Below are 22,222 nucleotides of genomic sequence, written 5' to 3' on the forward strand. Positions count from 1 at the left end.
CCCTGAACTCCATTCCTCCTTGCTGGTCACAAGGCTGCAATATATCAAAGAAAATAGGCTGGAGTTAGCAATCCAAATGATGAAAGGAAACCGACCCTTCCTTTTTTCCCTAATTCAGGCATATCTGAATGAAACAAACAGTAATGTGTTCAGAGCAAGCTCTAAAAATTCAAGTAGTTAAGTTCTCTGTGGATTTGTATATTTTAGACATAAGTGACAAGAGTGAGAATACTTGCATATTGATTATTGCGCCATGACAGCTCCTCAGAATCAACAATGCACACTTTGTTAGGCTGTGAATGCCATTTGTTTTCTGAACCTGCGGGAGACTTTCAGTTTGCCTTTGATCAGTAAGTCGGTGTCTCTGAGGACCACTTGAGCCTCACTGCTTTTATTTATCTCTATGACATTAATAATGCAATTGAGACTGAAGCACATGAAGTCAGATCATCAATTTCACCCACACGAGTGGAAAACTAACATGTAAATTATGCAACTGGATAGGAATATATTTCTTGAATGAGTTATACATTTACAACTCAGTTTGAGGGCTAGAGGGGGGAGCTTATTTCTTTAAATTTCTGATTTTGAAATCTTTGTTTTTGTTTCTTTGCTCATGAATGTTTGGGATGTTCACACTGTGAAATAGATGTGCTTTGTTTTTGATCAGACTCAGACTAGGATCAGCAACAGGCAATCCCAAACCAGGAGAAGTTCACAAGTCTTTATCATAATCTCAGGAAAACACCCATCTTAAAACCTTGGAGCTCCTTACTTCTCTCAACTTTCTCACTGCTACAAACTATAGCCTTTTCGATCTCAAACCTGGCATTATTTAGCCCCTGTACATTGGTGCAACTTAATTTAATCTCCAAAATTGAAACTCGCCTTGATTTAGTCCATAGGCCGTGGCCCCACACTTGGGACCAAATAATACCATGAAACCAAATAATATATTGCACTTATCACTCGGAGCAGTGGGACTGAATTAGAAAGATCAGAGCCTGCCAAAAAAATTATCTGATCCAGTAAAACCTTTACATATTTCATATTATTATTATTGAACATCAATATGGAGGAATTTTATGAATTCAAAGTAAAAGTTAACATTTATTATTAAAAGCATCAATACAGAGCCATTTCTCTGTTCAATTCCATACATAAAAACTAATTGGCACTGACTTACATACATCAAAGTCAGGCTGAGGCACAATGTCTTGTGCTGAGCATGTTTATTGAAGTTCAGATTTGTTCATGCTCTTCTTCTCTCCCCCACCCTTTAGAATACTAGTTGAATTAAATTAAATTAAAGAGGACAAAGTTATTTTTGAAGCAGTCATCCTGTTTTCAGATGTCTGCTGAAAAAAAATAATATTTAGTAAAATTTAAATAGGTATTTTCAATTATCTACACTCTGGCTTGTTATTCAGGCTGGGATATGTCAAGAGGCAATATCCTTTTGACATACGCTCAACTGATAGTGGTGTCACGGAATGCCTCTCCTCTCCACAAATCAAAGCTTTAATAATATAAAATTTATCAGAACTTACCATAATAAATCAGTCCTTAAAAAATGATTCTGTTTGAGAGATATTACTGTCAGAAGGAGGTTAGATTAATGCAAAAGCGATTTTTGACCATGTCAGCAGGTTAATTTTGCAAAATCTTTAAAAATCGTGTTAACATTAAGTACTATGGGATTTTTTTCACTATGTTGCTCCCAGTTGAATTACAAATATTGCAATTTTTGCGCTAATAGTGTGACCATTAAAACAAGACTTGGATCAAAACCCTTGCTGCCAACTGTATGGCACTTGCCTACAACCTGACAAATCTCACACACTGTAGTTTTCATAGCGAAAGACATGTGAGGTTCACTATCAGAGAAAGTTTGAAATGTTTGTTATTTCTTGTGAAATTGTGAATGTATTCTTTCAGAATTCACTTAGTCTTATGAGAAATAGCAAACATGGAAACTCCCCTTGCAGCTTGTAAGTGTTATTAACACTTGGGGACTAAAGCTCAAACATTTGCAAAGACAGAAGGGTTCCACATCTTTGCCAAAATGGTGCCGGATCACCGGATCCTATTGTCCGTATCCTGTAAGCAACACTCCCATTTACTGGCTGGGGTGCACAGGGAGTAGTTCAAGGAGTACTGGCACATTTTAAAGTGTGGCTGCCTTCACTCAGAACCAATTTTCTTTACCTGAATTTCAAAAATACAATTCACGGTATTTATGATTGGGTGGAAAAGGTCTGAACCTGGCCAGAGATCTTTGAAGAGTGCTGGCTTGTCTTCAGTATTGGTAAAAGTGGACATCAATGAACTATGAGGGAGCTAACATGAGGAGGGATGTATCTAATGGTAGAGGTGGGAAGAGAGGAGATATATTGGCATGGAGGGTATGACAAGACACAGTGGATTAGCTAGAGGAAATAAAATGGCATACAAGCATAATAAAAATGGGGAAGTTGAGGAACTGTCAAGCTGTCAAGTCATTTAAATTTCTTATATTTTTTAAGACAAGGCTGCATTTGAAACAAAATTGGTGTTTGCAATTTCAATAAATGTTCGCTTATATACAAGTGCAGGCCTTCATTATACTATTGGTACTGCCTGATTGCTTCCATAACCTATCATTATCACCACGTGTGGCTTGTAAGATCATAGTCTGATTGACACCTTCAAGTGATTCTAAAGGGAAGCTGTCTTTAATGTAGGATTAAATACATTTTTTGAGGTGTATTTCAAGGGATTTAAAATGAATTGGATGAACTTATAAGAATGAGTGTTTTTTGAAATATAGTGAAGTCCATAATAGATATTTAGAAATTTATTTGTTTCCCAACGTCTGTCCATGGTAACTTGTCATGAAGAGTCTAAGGGAAAATGTTGGGTAGTGTTGTTGCCATGAGTTTTTCCCTTAGCATGAAACTATAAGGCAATAGAGGTGTGGGGACCAGGGATTGGCATTGGGACTATAAGGGTAATGAGGATGAGTGGTGGCATGGGATATCACAGAGAGTTTAAGAGGCCATGGTAGATAAGAAGGTTGGCATATGGAGACTATGAGGGAGCATGGAAGCTGTAATTGCGGAGCCTGAGTTACCATGGATGGAGCCTAGGGAGATTAAGGACTAAAGTGTCTAACTGTTTTTATTATAACTGAGACAAAGTCCCAGAATGCCAGGGCAGGACTTTTTTTAATCAGTCCAGTTTTGCATTTGACAGCCGGCATGGCTGCCTGAGAACTGTTTCTGGAGACAGAAGATCCATTCCAGAGATTTCTTCAAATTTGTGTCTGTGAAGTCAGAACATTTCCTGACTCTGCAAAATTCAGCCCCTTAGCTCAGGTTGACACTTGACAATCTGGAATGGAGAACAAGCTTATTGGTGTGGTTGAAAGCTAGAACTGACTTTTGCCTTTGTAACTACCATAATTTGGAAACAAAACAGAATGTTAGAGCTACCTTAATGGTTTAATAGGAAGATACACTGCCCTATCATGTGCCAAGCCATAAGGAAGACCCTAGGTTTAATCTGTGCTGAGTTATTTAATCTCAAGTGGGTTGACAGAAAGATACTAAATGACCTCAGCTCTCTGCCAGCAGAGTGAACCTTTCTGGAAACTGTCAACAACAGGACAAGACAGGAAGAACTAGCTACAGCTGTAATGTACCAATAGTCAAGGGCAGAAGGGAAGAAATTAGGAAAAGGAGGAATAGATTTTTAAAAATGCAATATAACAGATTATTAATAACCCCTCTTAAAGTCAAAAAAACCTTCCCAGAGAGATGAGGATGCAATCTATTGTTTTCTAAAACCAAATAATAATGCAATCCAAGGGTTAATTTAGCAAAGCTTGATATAGCCCCATCCCTGATTTATACTCCGATCAACGAAAGCTGTGTTCTCGCAGAGGGTCTGAGGATCTGTACTCAATGTTCAGCAAGGCCACATTCAAGGCACAGTTTTCAGGAGCAATTTGCCTTTCAGTCCAATCTAATACGTACCATGATTTTCAGGTTTAAGGCACATTGATAATCTATTTCCTTTTACATCTATTCACATTTCAAACTGACTTATTGTTTTCAGCTTCTACTTGAAAATCTCTCCTCACAAATGTGTTGCTAATTTTCATAGAAACAACTATTTATTAGAATTAGTGTACAGGAAATAAAAGTAATCAATTAATATCTGACAGTTTAAAAATACGGGATGGTAAACTGACTTGGGCATCATAGGGATTTTTAAAAATCTTTCAGGAAAGCTCACCAAATATCAACGCTGCTATTTAATGTATTTTGTGATAAATTCCAATCTTAACTGCTGACTACATGATATCTGGAACAGTTTGCTCACAGCAGCAATGTCACCTATAAAGAACCAAACTAGGTAAGTCTGACCATAATAAAAGTATTCAAGAATGCCAAAAGAAATTGTAACTGACAATGGGTCTTTGAATCACAACTTGTGGCAGTATTAGGCCAGAGTACTGGTGGCTCAGCACTGGAACAAAGTGTGAAGGAAGGTTTTCATTTCACTTAGCCAAAGCAATGTCTCACTTGGGAGTGCTCAGTTGCATAAAGGGATTTTACACAACATGCAATCTTTGCTGTGCCTATAAGAAAATAATAGAGTAGCATAGAAGGAGTCTTGTCCTACATCTGGCTGACTCTATAGTCAGCCTGGGAGTACTTGATGCAGTAAAGAGAGCATTTTCATCCATATATAACCATGCTATAACTGATAACTTTGGAATACACAATACCGACATTGGTGCCAAAAATGTTCCATTCACCAAAATTAAAATACACTCCAGGGAGAAAATAAAGCTCTCCCAAAATATATCAGAAATTTAAAAAAAATATTGTGCTAGTTAGTGAACCCCACAAAGAACCATTTGCTTGATTTAATATTTTTCCAGTTAGAATACATTAAAATAGACAGTTCCCTAAAGTGTTTGAATGTAACCTCAAAACTCTTTTCCATTTTTATCTGAAGACTTTGTTCCCTGATTGATTGGTATTGTCAACTTTGCAGAACATTAAACTGCTAACTTGCTACCTGCAATTTAGATCTGGAGTTAGGAGAAATTATAACAATAAAATTATTTCCCTGAACCTTGCAAGCTTTTGACTAAAAGTTAAAAACTAAACGTCAACTTCCCATCTCTGTGTGTGACGCACAATTTTATCATTCCTAACTCTCTTTTATGTTCAGTCTCTCTCCCTCTCTCACACACACACACATACACACTCACAGTAGGCTCACACCCATATTTCCCTGTTCTCATTTCTGAAGATGGATGATGTCACATGACCTTTGCTCCCCAGCACAGAGACACAGATGCTAAAATGCTTTTAACGGAATAAGGGGAAACATAGAGAGGAATGAAAACTGATAACGATGTGTTCTGACAGAGTGGAGTTGTTCTGGTTCCCAAGTTGCTGACTTAGTGCAGTAAAGGCAAAATAAGTTTTGACCTTTCTGGTTTTGCATTCTTTTGTAATTTTATTTCTCAACAAAACTGATTGCCTGGGTAAAATAGCATGTCCAATCATCCTCATGAATCTGGCCATTTTGCCAAGTGGTCTATCTCAGTTTAGTTAAGGAGGTTTGGCAGAGTGGACCATTGTCAATAGTAATCATAACCTGCATTTCCATGATACCAATAATCTGTAAAAAACATCCTAAGGCATTTTGCAGGATCTGATAAATTTTGGAACACAGAGGAAGGGAAAAGAGTTAAGAAGGGAGCAAACAGCAGTAAGAATTAGTACTGGAGATGGTGCAGGCTCAAAGCTATGAGTAGGGTGGCATGGTGTCTCAGTGGTTAGCACTGCTGCCTCACAGCACCAGGACCTGGGTTCGATCCCTGCCTCAGGTGACTGTGTGGAGTTTGAACATTCACCCAGTGTCTGCATGGTTTCCTCTGGTTTCTGGTTATCTGGTTTCCTCTCACAATCCAAAGATGTGCTGATCAGGTGAATTAGCCATGCTAAATTGCCCATAGTGTAAGGAGCATTAGTCAGGGGTAAATATAGGGCAAGGGTATGGGTCTGGGTAGGTCACACTTTGGAGAGTCGATGTGGACTTGTTAGGCTGAAGGGCCTGTTTTCATACTGTAGGTCCAGTGTTAAACTATAATGCATCTATTGTTCAAATGGGGTAAATGAGGAAATGTCATGCTGATTATGACACTAAAACATTTTCAGTAATACCTGTTAGATGCTCTTGCAAGTGAATCAATTAGAATTAGCACCACAAAAGTGGTTTTAGAGTTGAACTGGTTCCCAGTGACTTGTTTAGGCTGTCAGACAGCTTCAAGGCAACTGATTCTCTTAACTGGCTGATTAAAGGTGACAGAATCATATAATTATTCAGAAGGAGGCTATTCAGCCCGTTGTGCTTGCACCAGCTTTATTATCTAGATTCAGTCTCCTGCCTTTTCTCCATATCCATGCACACCATTCTTATCCAAAAATAAAACACCCAGTGATTTGTTGAATGACTCAACTGAACATGCATCCACCACATATCTGGCACAGTAGTGCATACCCTAACAATTCAACGGGTGAAAAAGTTTCTTCTCACATCACCTTTGCTTCATTTGCACAACACCTTAAATCTATGACCCTACATTACTATTTCTTCTACAAGCAGAAACAACTTCACCCCATCTACTCTATCCAGCCCACTCAAGATCTCGAAAACCTCAATAAGATCTTACCTTAGCTTTCTCCACTCCAGGGAGAACAGTCTCCGAGTTGTTCCATCTACCCACAAAGCAAGGGTTTCTCATATCTGGAACCATTCTAATGAATTGCTTCTGCACTCTCTCCAATGCATTTGTATCTTTCCTATAATGTAGCGTCCACAATTGTACACAATATTCCATCTGAGGTTTAATAAGTGGCTTGTACAAGGTCGACATCACCTCCATGCTGTTGTACTCTATGCCTTATTAATCAACCTGAGAACATTGCATGGTGTAATTACTATTCTTTACACCAGTATTGTCACCTTCAATGATCTGTACACCCAGGTCCCACTGTTCCTGCATCACCTTTAGAATTGTACCTTTTATTTTATATTGTCTTTCGGTATTTTCCTGACCAAAGTGCATCACCTCACGCTTCTCTGCATTGAACCTCATCTGTTATGCATTTACCCACTCCTTTTGGAATTCCACATTACCCTCCTCACAATTTAGAATTCTTCCACATTTAGTGTCATCTACAAACTTGGAAATTGTCCCCCACACAGCAAGACCAGATTGTAAAGCTATATCAGGAAAAGTAAGGAATCCAACACTGACCCCTGGAGAACTTCACCTCAAGCCTTCCTCCAGCCTGAAAAATGTTGATTTTCAGTGGTTTCTTGGACGAGGTTGGTAATTATCTTTGGTGCGATTGGTGAGAGGTAGAAGCTATGCAACACTCTGATATGACTGTACTCAGTACAATGTAACATACATTCTTCGCCTATTTTGGTGGAATAAGAGTCAGAAGGGGAGGTGCTAAATCACCAGGTGGGGTAAGTTTAATTTAGAAGTTAAAGTTATAAAACACATAAACTAACTGCACTACTCATTTTATAATGACTTCTCTTTGCTGTGGTATTAAAGGAGGCAGTCAGTCAATATGTTTGGCTTCTTCTGAAGTGTAGGCTTACATGCTTTAAACTTTACTCATTTGGGTTTATCGCATGTCTATGGAAAGATAGAATTACTCTATGAAACATTTGGATAACTATCTGAGCATAAACTGTTAGGTTTAGTCTTAATGTTATTTTTTTAAATATGTAAATAAAGTTTTAGCACCATAGCTAGACTTTGTCAAAGTGCTGTATGTTCTGTGTTGTACAAAGAATTTGGTATGCATAGAGTGAATCTGAAATGTATGGGAAATTCCTATTTCAGTTCCTATTCTTCATTTAACGATTAAAGGCGAGTAAGGCTACTGAAGCAAGTATGGGAAGTGTGTGGTGATGAAGACAGAAAGAAATAGAATAACCATCATTTTTCAATCTCGTCACTGGGAATTTATTTAATCTATTCCTGGTCTTTGGCTTTAGATTTTATGAAGGGCTAAGTTCTAGAATTTTGAAGTCGAAATCTATTGGGTATTATAGTCTTCACAAATAATGCACTCAGGCCTGCCATCTGAATCTTGTGGTGCAGAAGTAGTGTTCCTATCCCTGAACTGAGTGACCTGGGTTCAAGTCCCACCTGTTTCAGAGGTGTGTAATAGCATCTCTGAACAGGTTGATTAGGAAAATATGTTAAACTAAAAAGAAGATAAAGGTTCTTCATCTCGTCCTTTTTGTTTTGTAAATAGCAGTTTATGAATAACAGATGCTATTTTAATCATGTGCATACATACTCAGAAAAATTAATTTCTTTCAAGGTTTCCCAGTAGTTCAGGAGAGTAAATTTCGCATCTCATGCACAACAGTTGGACACAAACTAAAGTGACAATAGATATAATACCAGCTCTCAGTTGAAGCTATGAGAACACAATTATTGATTGCATCATGATATGACTGAAAGTTACGAGACAAATGTACAGTATTTCCATAGAAAAGAAAAATACTGCCAATGATGGAAATCTGAAATGAAAACAAAAAGAAACCTGGAGGTATGCAGTTGGTCAGGCAGTCCCTGTGGAAAGAAAAAGGTTTGAATCTAATCGGTAAGGATATTACTCACCTTACCTTTGCAAAAGTCAGATGAGAGGCAACAGGCTTAAAAATAGTGCGAGTGATAAAACAGATCCAGCCGGCAGAAAGTGGGACCCACAGCCCTCAGTGTGAGGTAGTCTCCTCCTTGATAGCACCAGAACTGAGCAGGTGGTCTGCAAGAGTGCACATTGGCCCTGGGATGAAGAAAGATATGACGTCCAGGGAAGTCAGGAATCTTGAATGGGGAGGGAGCAGTGAGTCGAGGGAGGAGGTTAGAGTACAGGTATTGGGGGCCATGTTGGGAGGAATAAAAGTGATGGAAGTGTCCCCAAAGTGCACATAGGACCTCATGAAGAAAGTGAGCCTCGTCACCCTTTTCCTAAGGATTTTGTTTTTTTTTAAAATGTGGCTTTCAAAATCCTGCCTGACCAACCATTTTATGGCATGGGTCACATCATATTCATGTGACATTAGTAATAAGTTCAATTGTCTGTCAGTTATTTATTGAAAAAGGATGAATAGACTGCCAACGCTCACCTGGCATCTTTAGGAAACTGGTCGGGGGTGAGCAGGAAGGTATTGGCCTGGCACGCTCTTCCCATTGCCAAAAACACAGCTGGTTTGGTGGGGAATGGTGAGGTGGGGCATGTAAATGGGGAAGGGGTGTATCTAAACTCCAGCCGTGAGAAACATTTCAGGCTGAGGTCTTTCCATCAGCACTGATTAAAGTACTTCCAGCAATTTTTGTTATTTCATGGTGTGTTTCTGTGTGAGTGTGTGAGTGAGTGTGTATGTGAGTGAATGACTGAGTCAGAAAGTGAATGTGTGTACATAAGCGAGAGTGTGTGAGTGAGTGTGAGCAAGCATGTGCGTGTGAGAGAGACTGAAAGATAGACAGATATAAAGAGGTGTTCCTGTCATACTCAGATGTAAACAATGATCATCTAGTTGAGATATCGCCAAAGGTTATTTTGTTCAGGGGAGAAGGATAGAAAATGGGGGCGAAATCAGAGAATCCACTCTGCTATCACAGAATTGTGTCTGGTAGTAATGGGTAGAAAACAATTCGTAGTATTCTGTGGATATAGAAATCGGCTAGGACAATCCATTTTCACTCAGTTTCCATTGGTGCCAAAACTGAGAGGCAGGTATCTCACCCAGGGGGCAGAATATCCATTTAGCAAATGGGATCCATGATTGAACATATGAATGAGCAGTGGAAAATCCAAGCCTGGAAAGCACAAAGATTTAACTTTTGTAGATGAAAAAGATGCTACATGAAGACATTTGGGCTGCCTTACCGTTCTGTGTTGGGTGGTCGCCATGTTTTCCCAATCACTGTCTGCTTGGAGGCTGCTGACAACAGCGGGTAGCCCCTCAGAGTGAGGTTTGTTGATTACTAATGTATGGAGGGGCAGATGTGGGGCTGTGTGTTGATCACTGAGCTCCTCCCTTTCCCTCTCCCGTACCAATCGTTCCTGGACCATTGCTTCCTCTCCATCAGCAGAAGGAGCATATGGAGAGGTGGCTTGCTTGGAAGACATTCTGCTGTTGAACATAATGGAGGACACAGGTTTAGTTACAATAACAGAGTGCTTTAAAATATTGAGAAAGTTGTTTTGAATTTTTCAAAATGTATGATTTACTATATATATTATATACAGAGTTATTATTTTTAACATGGAAAGCATGGTAAATTCCTCATGCCTTGTATCTATTTAAAAAACAAACTATGTTAAAAAAATGTTGGCTAAAATTATCTTTGGTTTTAAACAAACTTATTAAACAAAATCATATAACCAAATCAGTATTACATTAACTGAACTTTCAATTCAATGAAGACTTTTGTAAATAGTCTCTACAAAGTTTTTTCATTCAAAAACAAAATAGTTATGCATTTCTGACATTTCAATCATTGTGATGATGGCATTGTCAATATTAGTAGTGATCAGCACCAATGGCAAAACAACAGTGGGGCAAAGAATCTCAACCTCCCTCAGTGTGCCTCTTTATCACAAGGAGACAGGGTAGTAGGTACCTAACAGGAGGGAAAAGCCACATTCAGAGAAGCCAGAAGTCTCCTCTCAGGACATTCCAATGATGGCAGGCCTTTCATCTCCACACTTACTTTCACCTTCAGTTCCAAAGGAGGGTGCAACTGCCTCTGGGCAGGTTACACTCAGCATGTCTTGGTCCTCTAGCTACAATAATCCCTCAGGTCACCCAACCAATACTCCAAAGACCAACAGGCCTACTGTAGGCCAGGCTCCATCCATCCCAGTCACAGACCATAAGACTGCAGCAAGACATAACAGGAACGAAAGGAGAGGTAATATCTTCTGAGGGCATTTAGATGATACAGTGAAACTTCATTGTAAATGAGTTTGCAAGGTTGTAAACATCTGTTGATTTTCATCGCCAATTGTCTGAGTGAATGTCATTGAAGCTGAAACAACAGGAATGTAATCTAGCCATCCCCAGCACCACAGGATGTTTGATGGTACAAGGTATGAAGTGAGCAACCATTTTAACCTCCAGAGAAGAAAACAGCAATCATGCCTCACACAGTGAGTCTGTCATTCTCTCATTGTAGGTGGTCCCTTCAAATGTTCATAGTCCCTGCTTTGTGGCCTTCTTCATGAACCTAATTGGCTTTGTTCATCATCATGCTCCCACCCAACCTGGTTATTTAACTATTCATCTTCTGCAAAAAGGAAAGACAAGACAAAGATGCTGTGAATATCAAAGCAGGCATAAAGCGAGTAAGCACTGAGATCATGAGCAAGAAACCATGAGAGGCATGCTAGTCTAATCCCTGAGGTGGGTGCATGTCCATGAGTGCAAAGTGTCCTGCCAGCGGCATGTCAATTTAAAGAGGTGGCATGCTCCAAAGTACAGGATCAAAGTGCAGACCTGTATTGCAAGTGTCTTGGTGATTTACCATGAGGGTGTGGAAAGGCTGGTACAAGTTCAATGCCATCAGGAACAAGTCCTGAGATGTTGATGACTAATGTCTTGTTGAGACATCACCATTTTTCTTTATTTTACTTGTGTTTGATTTGGAACTATGAGCTGAAGTTGAGAATCAAACTTAGAACTTTGAACAGCAGCTTTTTTTAATATAAAAAGAACAAGCAAACTGATGTTTGCATATGGGATTTGGCATGGAAAGATAACTACAGGTTAATTACTGTTCTGAGAACACTGCATCGTTTTGGCATCAGGATGTGTTATGTGCAACGATTGGTAACAGGTTAGATGTTTCACTGGTCAATCACTGGGACGTCAGTGCTGGCCAGGCAACCACACAGAGTGTGGAAAAGAGAAACCATAAGTTGAACTGATTACGACTAATGTTTGGGAGTGGAAGGCTATCTACTTGGAAGCTGTGGGACTAGAAAGGTGTGTTTGAGTTTTACACTCTCTAGTTTTATATTCGGTTAAAGAATAATTACAAGTTCAGAGGAGTATCCCAGTTTATAAGAATAAGTGAATATTCCTCAGAGTCTGCTGAAAGCTGCTTGCATTGACCAGTGATTTTGGAATTAAAGCAAAATACAATTCCACATACCTACAATAAAACACCGCATTTAAGGATTTAATTAGGACTTGGTACTCATCATTGAAACAGTTAGTGAACTGGCAAAGTACAATTCTTATTTTCTTTCTAATTTATCCCTTAGCTGTATCTATTTGGATTTGAGAGTGACTTGTGATTGTGTGCTCCAATTGTATGAATAACTCAGACATGAGTTTATCTTGTTGTTTAGCTTTACTCTATTAATGTTACAGCATTTGTAATAAATTGTTAATTTCTGTCTAAGTTATAAACTTGGTGTCTGGTAGCTGTATTAAAGGCTGGTGAGGAGCACTTGGGTAATTTTGAGGGTCATTGAACATTTTAATTTCACTGTGTCACAAATCCAGTGATAGCAAATCTGATTTGGTCTGACTTGGTATCCTAGTGTTGTTATAGTGATTAAGATATAGGGCCAGAGAAGCAAGTAGTGAGCTGAAGTAACCAGGTAACTGCTCTGACTTTCATGTTGGAAATTGTCACTGCCCAGTCTCGAACTGATGGATGAGAGAATAGGAAACTGCACATAAATGAGGTGAGATTAGTTCATAATAAAAGGCTAATTAATGTAAATGGAAGCAAAAATGCCTCTCACTGCATACTAGCAAGATTTTCATGAGCAGGTGAACCAACACTGATTGAATGAAAAGTGCAGGAGAGCCTGCATGGAACAGTGTCAGGCATATCCAAGCTTGAGTTGATAACACAGTGAAGCTATAAATGAAGGCTACCTGCATGCCAAAAATCATAAGCATCAAGCTAAACAATTCCACAACCAATGGCTCAAAACTAAGCTCTGCAGTCATGCGATATCCTGTGTGGATGTGAATGGGTGATGGACAATTACTGAAGGAGGAGGCTCCTAAGATATACTGAAACAGTCCACCTCCAAAAGAAACAGGTTTTTGATGATAGCCAGGATTGGGTTGACTAGTGGCAAGTTCCATTAGAGTCGCCTGAATGTCAGGCTATGACTGTCTCCAAAAAGAGAGAAACTAACCATTTCTCCTTGATGTTAGCAGTATTACCACAGCTGAATACCCCATTTTCAACACCTTGAAGTTTTACCATTGACCAGAAACTGAACTGGATTAGCCGTACAAATACTGTGGCTAAAAGGGCAAGTCAAAAGTTTAGGAAATCTGCAGCGAACAAACTGACCTCCTGACTCCCCAAAGACTGTTCAATATGTATGGTACAAGTCAGGAGTGATGAAACAATCTCCTGGATGAGTGCAACTTCTAACAACACTCAAGAAGCTTGAAGCTATCCAGCACAAAGCAGTTCATTTGAATTTCATCACATCCACAAACATACACACCATCCACCACTGATGCCTAATTGTAGCAGTGTGTACCATCCTCAAGATAGAGTCATAGAGATGTACAGCGTGGAAACAGACCCTTCAGACCACCCCATCCAAGCCGACCAGATATCCCAACCCAATCTAGTCCCACCTGCCAGCACCCGGCCCATATCCCTCCAAACCCTTCCTATTCATATACCCATCCAAATGCCGCTTAAATGTTGCAACTGTACCAGCCTCCACCACTTCATCTGGTAGCTCATTCCATACACATACCACCCTCTGTGTGAAAACGTTGCCCCTGAGGTCTCTTTTATATCTTTCCCCTCTCATCCTAAACCTATGCCCTTTAGTTCTGGACTCCCCGACCCCAGGGAAAAGACTTTGCCTATTTATCCTATTCATGTCCCTCATAATTTTGTAAACCTCTATAAGGTATTTTAAGATATAGTACAGAATTCACTAAAATTCCTTAGAAAGCACGTTCCAAACCCATGACCACTACAATTTGGAAAGCCAAGGGCCATAAATAAATGCGAACCTTACTATCTGTATGCTTCCCTCCAAGCCACTCATCATTAAAAATATATCACCATTCTGTCAACATGATTAGGTTGAGACTCTGAAACTCCATTCTCCCATGGCAATTTGCGTCCAACTACAGCAAGTAGACTGCAGTAGTTCAAGAAGGTAGCTGACTACCATCTTATCAAGGACAATTAGGAATGAGCAATAATTGATGGTCCAGACACCAACACCCCCATCCCATGAGTAAATAAAATTAATGTAAAAATAAATGGAAACATCAGATGAAGTACGAAACCACATCAAACTAGGAGGTTAATCAGAAAAAGTAGTGAGATTTGGAGACACGCAGATCCTAGTGGCCATCATACCAAAAGATCAGCAGATACCACATGGATAGATAGAATGAATGAAATGTAAAATGCAATTAAAACTAATGTAATGATAACGTGAAAATGATAAAAAGTAACGGTGGGAACTAGAGGTTAAAATAAATAGTCAACAGCTGTAACATGCACACAGTATAATGTGGTTAGTGTCATGAGCAGAGATCTTAAGAATTATCAAGATTATAACTTGGAGTGTCTTGTTGTAAATGGTTGGAAAACAGACCTTAATAAAAATGAACATCCAAAGACTAGAGTTGTGAAATGTATTTCTGGAGAAGGATGGAGAAAGAAGTCCTTTGGATGCTGCTGGTGAATATTATCAAGAAAGGATAAGGTTCTATTAGCCATATCCTAAAGTCAAATATATGTTACAAGTCATAATTCTCTAGGTGTAATGAGACAAATTATCATCCAACATTCTTTGTGCAACATATAGGGAAACTGCTCATTCTATTTGGTACAATATCAAACAAGCATGTCATAGAAGAGACGATGGATGATTATTTTATTCATAAATGTGAAGTCACCATCACAGGTAGGCCAGCAAATGTTGCCCATCTCCAATTATCCTTGAACCATTGCAATCCATATGAAGTCGTTATAACCATTGTGCTGATATTAAAGGAGTTCCATGTTTTTGATCCATAACAGTGACTATATGATTCTGAAACAGGTTGGTGCCGGATGAGGAAGGGTACTTATAGGTGGTGGTCTTCCCATCCATATGTGGCCATTGTCTTTCTAGAGAGCAGAGATTGCACACTTGGAAGGTCTTGTTGAAAAAGTCTGGATGGATCACTGCAACGCATCTTGTTAATGCAGCATGTTGTGCTTCTAAGGGTGTAATGCCCAAGAAAACAGATTGCTTTATCTGAGATTATTTCAAGATTCCAGAGTATCTTTGGTATTGCACTCATCTGGGTAAGTAGAGAATGTTTCATCACTTCTGACTTATAGGTATGCTTTGGGGCAAATTACTTGCCATACAGTTCCCAACTTCTGGCCTGCTCTTGTAGCCATTTTATTTATATAGCTGGTCCAGTAATGTTTGAGACAATGGTAGGGTTAGGATTCTGATGGTGGCATTTCAGCCATGGCAACCCCGCTTAATTTCAAAGGGAGCTGGTTAGATCCTCTTTGTTTAAGTTAGTCACGAGCTAGAAACAAAGAAAAACTGCAGATGCTGGCATCCAAGGTAAACTGAGACAACATTTTCAATCCTGAAGAAGGGTTACACCCAAAACGTCAACTTCTCCACCTCCTGATGCTGCCTGGCCTGCTATGTTCTCCCAGCCTCCTGCTTATCTACCTTAGTCATTGCCTGTCATGAGTGATACTTATTTCTTATCAGCTCAAGTCTGAATGTTGTCCTGCTCTTGGTACATATGGACAAAGGCTAATTACTTGCATATTTGAGGAGCTGCTTGACACCATTATCAATGACAACTTCCATCACCATTTGATAGCTAACAGCAAGCTGTTGGACTGTAATTGGCTGGATTGGATATTTCCTGTTTTCTTTTACAAACTGGACATATGTGGTCAATTTTGCACATTGTCAAGTCATTATAGCTGTACTCAGTCACTTTGGCTAGAGATTCTGCAAAGTTTAGAGTCCAATTCCATGGTATTGCACCTGAATCCCTTTGCTATATCCAGAGCTTGCACCTGATTAGTGATTATAACAAACTGGGTAGCAGAGAACTGAAACCAGAGTGTATCAATTTGAAATGGAAGTATTTTCCATGCAGACAAAGGTTCAAGGCAAGTAATAGATAAAGGAATAAGGAAGATTTTATACTCACTGTTTGGAGACAAACCTTTTTTTCGCAAAGAGCTGGGTTTTATTTAGTAATTTTTTACAAGTTGGCTCCAGGACTAATAATTATTCTATTAGGGCATATGCAAGAATTGCCTCCCAAACTTCCATAAACATTCCCATGATTAAAATTTTCAATTTTAAACTTAATATCACACTACTTCTTTTCTCATTCTGCTGTGCTACTTCTCTATATGATACGATGGAACTCCCTCCTCCTCAACTATCATTAATAGATTTTCAAAAGTGGAGTATAGAGATGTTTTCAATTCAGTAGAATTCATCATGTGAACCCATAATTTCAGTAGTGTTCACAAAATAGGAAAATCTAAGATTCTCCTACTTTCTGATCCTGAAATGAGGCAGAGGCTGGGACACTATTAAAGGCTTAAGGATCTTTCACTTGAGAGAGGAATTTAAAAATCAGCGCAGCTTCTTATTGCTATTCTGTGACCCTTAAAGGAAATTGTCTGTGTGTGGGCATCTGGTGAGTAAAAAATTGGTCTCACAGTCAATGAGGACAAGCCCACATATGAAGAATGGCAATTTGGGCGAGGTGCTTGAGCATTTTTGATCCCTGTGGAACCCAGCATGGGCCAATGCCTTCAAAAGAGAAAATTGGAGGGGAAAAAAACCTATAGTTAAAATACGAACATTAGCAGTATGTGAGCCAAAATAATCTGTCACTCATCAGGGTGAGGGTTAATTCACTACTGGAGAATGGAACTTATTACACTTTCCATCTGGCAACACTTTGGCTCTGGCAGCAATACTCGTCATCCCTAAATTAGTGAAAAACTTATAAAGAGATTTGAAAATTGAGGATCCCACAGAATTTGCCAGTTCTGTAGAGAAAGCCACTCCAAAGAGTTTGGGTGTGCACAGTATGTGCACATTCTACAAGGAATCAAAGTGACAGCGCACAGTATTACAATCAAGCATTGACAAGCTGACAAAAAAAGCCATCCTGTATCCAACACACGTTTTACTCACTGTGATGGTGAGCAAAGTGTTTGCCATGCATTTGCTAATGTCCAAGTTAGCCAGGAACTAGCAGGCCTTCTTGGCTTACGGTTAAAACTCCTTCAGCTTCTTCCGAGACAAAAGAGCGAGATTAGAATCTTTACAATTTCTGGTTCTTTAGTTATTAGAGGAATTGTTTGATATGCACCTCTCCTTCCTGGCTATCTCAAACAGATTCTTAGCTCTATGACTGATACAGAGTGGAGTAATCCCTGGTTCAATTGTTGAGTCGGCTCTTCCAGGTCTAGGCAAACTAGGCATGATCTTCTACCATAGTCAAAATTGCCCAGTGATACAATCTAGACATATGTTAGGAATGTTTACTTAAATAAATTTGAGAAGAGCTCCAAGCAACTGCAAAACATTAGGTAGCATAAGTTAAAATAGGACAGAAGACAATAAGGGTGAGAAGGGAGACTTCTACTATATAAGCCACTGTACGATATCCCCCTAAAAACTAACACACTGGAGTAGCATTGTGTCATGTCAACAATGGAGATTATTTCCTTACATTATGGTTGCAACATCAACGGACTATTGGAAACAGAAAAATCAGTGAAGTTAACTAGATTTTGAACCCAATCAAAAAAAAAGAAAGAATCCCATTGACAATAATACATCAGCACACATTTTTCAATAACCTTTAGAATCAGGCTCTGCAAATAACTAGTGGATCAGGTAATTCCCTATTGTTCCACACAGGGCAAATACAGTGGTCTTTAATGGAAAATTGTATTCCAGAGGGTTATTTGACGTTACTGATATAATCACCAGGGATTATACGACTCCCACAAAATGTTAGAAAACAGTAGAATACACCAAAGTGAAAACCAGAGACTCAATCATTTAAAGTTCTAATCAGGAAAGGCTGAATGTGATTAACTAGTTACAATACGCACACTGTTACATAGACCATTACTTGGTGAAAAACATAACCTTTTCCATTCTGACATGTGAGTATACAATATATAAACGATTACGCTGGCTGTTCATTCTTACATGTGGGTTCTCAATTTGTCAAAAATTTACATATTCAATTAAACAGGAAGTTTTCAAAGCAAAGTGAATAAGTTATTACAAAACAAACAGACCAAAGGCAGGAACTTATGGGACCTAAATGATATAGACCATGGCACAAATGGCATGAGATTTCCAGCGAGGCCAACAGAAATCCAGGATCATGGACACAGCCAGTTAGCCAATTAGGGAGGTCAGAATCAAGATCCTCTCCACAGAAAAGGTGAGAAGCCAAATGTTGGACAGCCTACTACCCGTCTTGACATTTTCTGTTTATTTTCCTCATTGAATTAAAGACAGGCAGGTAGGTACTGAGGAAACTAAAAGTTTTGGGGGTTTTTTTGGTGGAAGTTCGGAGATGTCACAAGCAAGTGAAATGATAGTGCAGAAGAAGCAGGGCATGTGATATTGGAGGTTGGCATGGGAGACAGCCAGTGAGAGAAGATATTGCAGATATAAGTGTGAATGGCAGTGCATTAACCTTGATAAGAGATGGGTACAGTGGAAGAGATGGAGTGAGAGGCAGGTATTGAACAAAACTTACACTGACAGAGTGAAGAAGATCATTAACCTTCTTCCTACAGTGCTATGCATTCCTCCAGATGGCTTAGTCTGCACTGACCTTACTGTATTAACCTTGGACCAGACTGTCATGGTCTAGTATTATGGCCTCCACTGTCATGTCTTGCAAGGAGGACATCCCATACATGCACCATCCATTCCACCTGTACACCCAGGGTTCCAACCTGCAAAGTGGGATGCCAATTTTCCCCTGTGTGCTACTTCCAGGGCAAATGTCAGGAACACACAGGGTAGCTATATACTCACTGTGCTTGTTTAGGTACACAACAACCTTTTAAATATCATGCTGGCACCAGGAATGCCATTTCATTTTGGAATATCCCAGCAATGGTGATTTGTTCCAGATATGGTGAGTGGCAGAACTGGGCTAGAATTGGGTGAGAGAGCAGCAAAGGAAGTTTAATAAGATGCAGTGTGAAAACTCGCTAGGCTTCACGGTCTGAAACCCTCGATGAAACTCAGCAAAACTGGCACTAAGCCAAAGAAAACAAGATTGTGCCCCAAATATCTAAGTGAATATGAGTATGACAGTATGTATGAGTAAGAGAGAAATCGAAAGAAAGGAAGAAAAATAAAGACAAAAAGAGGAAAGAAGAGGCATAGTCCTTACAGGTTGATTTCAATGACCTCACCCATATTGTCAATTAATGCTGGAAGTTTATTTGGCTATGTAGGCATCAAGACCAAGCTGATTCTGACATTCCTCCACTGTCTACATTACATTTTTCCAGATGTAGGCACTAAATTGCAATTAGCAACAGGATATATTGATGATTTTTACTTTAATAGATCCAACAGTGCTAACACCATTATTCTGGAAAAAAACAAAATCTGACATGACCTCAAAACGTTTAACAACTCAGCCCGATTTTAGTCCTAAGTCGTGTACATTTATTGAAGGTGTAAATAGACATGCTTACATGATTAAAATAACTTGCCACTAAATCATTCATTTCACTTCCCCGACTGCTTATATTGAAGGCTGTATAAAAGTTGTAGGTATACTCCTTCATATTTTGCATGAATATTTTGACTATGTGTTGGTAGTCTGTTGTAAAATAGATTGTTAATGTCCTAAGGCAATCTTCACAGTGATGTAAAGCCATTCATCTCCCATTCCAATTTATGTTGACATGGTTCAATCCTGGCAACGAGTTTATTCAGTACATCACAGATCCACTGGAATTATATCAGAATTTAAAGAGTTAAGCTAAAATCATATTTGGTTTTTGATTGAAAATGGGATAAGATAAATAGAGCCCAGTGGAACATGCAGCCTAGAACAAGTAGGCGTAATTTTTAAAATTACAGTTGGACAATTTAAAATCAGGACACACGCTTTCACAAAAAAAAAGTGGAAATTGGGAACTCTTTTCCCCAAAAGTTTATGAGTGCCATATCAAATTGAAATAATCAAGAAAGAGACTGAAAATAATATGCTGGTATTTCTCCCCTCCTTCTCTCATCAACATTCTGATCCCCATGTTCCATCTTCCAGTTCATGGTAGTACTTCACTTCCCTTTGCAATCTCATACTGGCAGTGATTTTCTACCCCAGTACTACAGAACATGTGTTTAATAATTTTCAAGTTCGAAGGAGAAGATTCTGAATGTATTTCTAAGAGGGGAAGAACAAGGCATTGCACCAAGGGAGCAGTCAGAAAGAATGTTAACAGAAAGGACCAGGATTGATACGAACAAGAGAAACTTGAAGCAATATTGAAGGGAAGAATCAGGAGTCCCACTAATGGAAAAATAGTGCTAAGAGGAGGAGTTGGTTTTGTCTGCAAATGCTGAAAAGCAGACACTGATTGTTCATGACAAGCACTGATTGATGGTATTTATGTGAGGTCAATTGTCGCATCTGTGCCTGATTTGTGCGGCTCAGTATTACACTGGATAGTGCATTAACCAATTGAACTATCACAGTAGCAGAAGACTCAAGTTTTCTTAACAGTTTAATAATCTTTTCAGATGGTTTAGCATGTTATTTGTCATAATACACAGTGCTGCATTTGTCTAGAATGGACAGAAACTGTGTCCTAAGACCAACTTGATTTGACCTGGATACAATTAAGATAGCAACAAATTGACCCAAATCTCATCAAGATGCAATGGAAAACATTTTCAAAAGCCTTTCCTTGCTTTTCACTTCAAGTTTGCCAGGTGCACACTCACAGTGGGTTTCACTTCAAGTGCTGGGACTGATTGAATCACAATATCCACTGTGCACAGGAACTCTGCCAGGTCCCAGTTGGGGTTGTATTACTTTGCTGAAGAGCTGACACCTTCTCTAGTCTACCTGACCTCCTCCATTACATATAATGCTTCTGAGACAAACTACTGACTCAAGCCCATAAAGGATCAACAGTATACTCTCCAAACTAAAGGATGTTAGTTTGGTTTGGGGTATCAGATGTGCTTCTGTGAAAGATGTTTAAAGAAATTATCACAGCTGATGAAAGCAAAATGGAAAAGAAGGATGAGAAAGAAATGATTGAGAAAAAGACAGCATATTTTTTTAAAAACACAGAAAAGGCATTAAAAAAGAAACAGAAGTATAAGAAATTAGAGAGTTATAAGAAAAAGAGAGAAATGAGTAAGAGAGAAAAAGAAAAAGTGAAAGAAGGAAATTAGAGGGATGAAAAAGGAATTTTAAAAACACTGTAAAAGCAACCAGAAATATAAAAACAGAGGTGCTTCTCTTTGATTGCTTGCCACAGAGTAAATTTACTTTATACTGTATTCTGTAAAATGCACAAATCAGTTAACCTTAGGTAATCATACCAGCATTTTTCAAATTAGCAAAATCATTAACTTCCTCGTATGGTTTCTTCAAGCAAATACATCCTGATTAAAACGCTCATAAAGCAGTGTATAACTGTTAAAGACAAAATTTACAAATCTGTCACATGTTTTCATGAATATTTCAGTGAATGAAGTGCTTGAAATATCAGGTGCAAGATAAAATAATTAAGCTAATCCCAATTTAAATAGGAGTTTTATGGAGTAGTCCATGTTTCCAAGAGGGTTTAACAGCTATTGGTACAATTCTCAATTAATGGAGGTAGTGCAGTGATTCTGCCTTCCAGGAGAAAAAATTAATAAAACATCGGCTTAAAACTGAATATGAGATTCACAAATCTAATTATGAACTTTTAAAATAAATATATCTTGAAAAACATCATTATTCAAATACTGCAAGAACACTGGCCACAATTTTGACCTAAATAAGCTTTATAATGAGCAAATACTCCAATCAATTCATATTTTTAGATGAAGAGTCCATATTGCAA

At 38.8% G+C, this 22,222-nt stretch overlaps 1 protein-coding gene across 18 annotated transcripts in view; it reads right to left on the reverse strand.

Moving 5' to 3' along the window:
• Nucleotides 1-22,222, reverse strand: part of sox6 (SRY-box transcription factor 6) — a 641,917-nt gene that overhangs the window by 363,912 nt on the left and 255,783 nt on the right. For 14 of the 18 annotated variants that reach the window (XM_072592368.1, XM_072592378.1, XM_072592376.1 and 11 more), the window contains one exon: nucleotides 9,990-10,236. In XM_072592368.1, the coding sequence (XP_072448469.1) occupies nucleotides 9,990-10,232 (243 nt within the window). In that variant the 5' untranslated portion in view covers nucleotides 10,233-10,236. Of the gene's footprint in view, nucleotides 1-9,989; nucleotides 10,237-22,222 lie in introns of those variants that run through there. The other 4 variants (XM_072592380.1, XM_072592372.1, XM_072592382.1 and 1 more) reach the window with 1 other exon arrangement.

Source organism: Chiloscyllium punctatum, chromosome 22, assembly GCF_047496795.1.
Source record: "Chiloscyllium punctatum isolate Juve2018m chromosome 22, sChiPun1.3, whole genome shotgun sequence".
NCBI classification, from domain to species: Eukaryota; Metazoa; Chordata; class Chondrichthyes; order Orectolobiformes; family Hemiscylliidae; genus Chiloscyllium; species Chiloscyllium punctatum.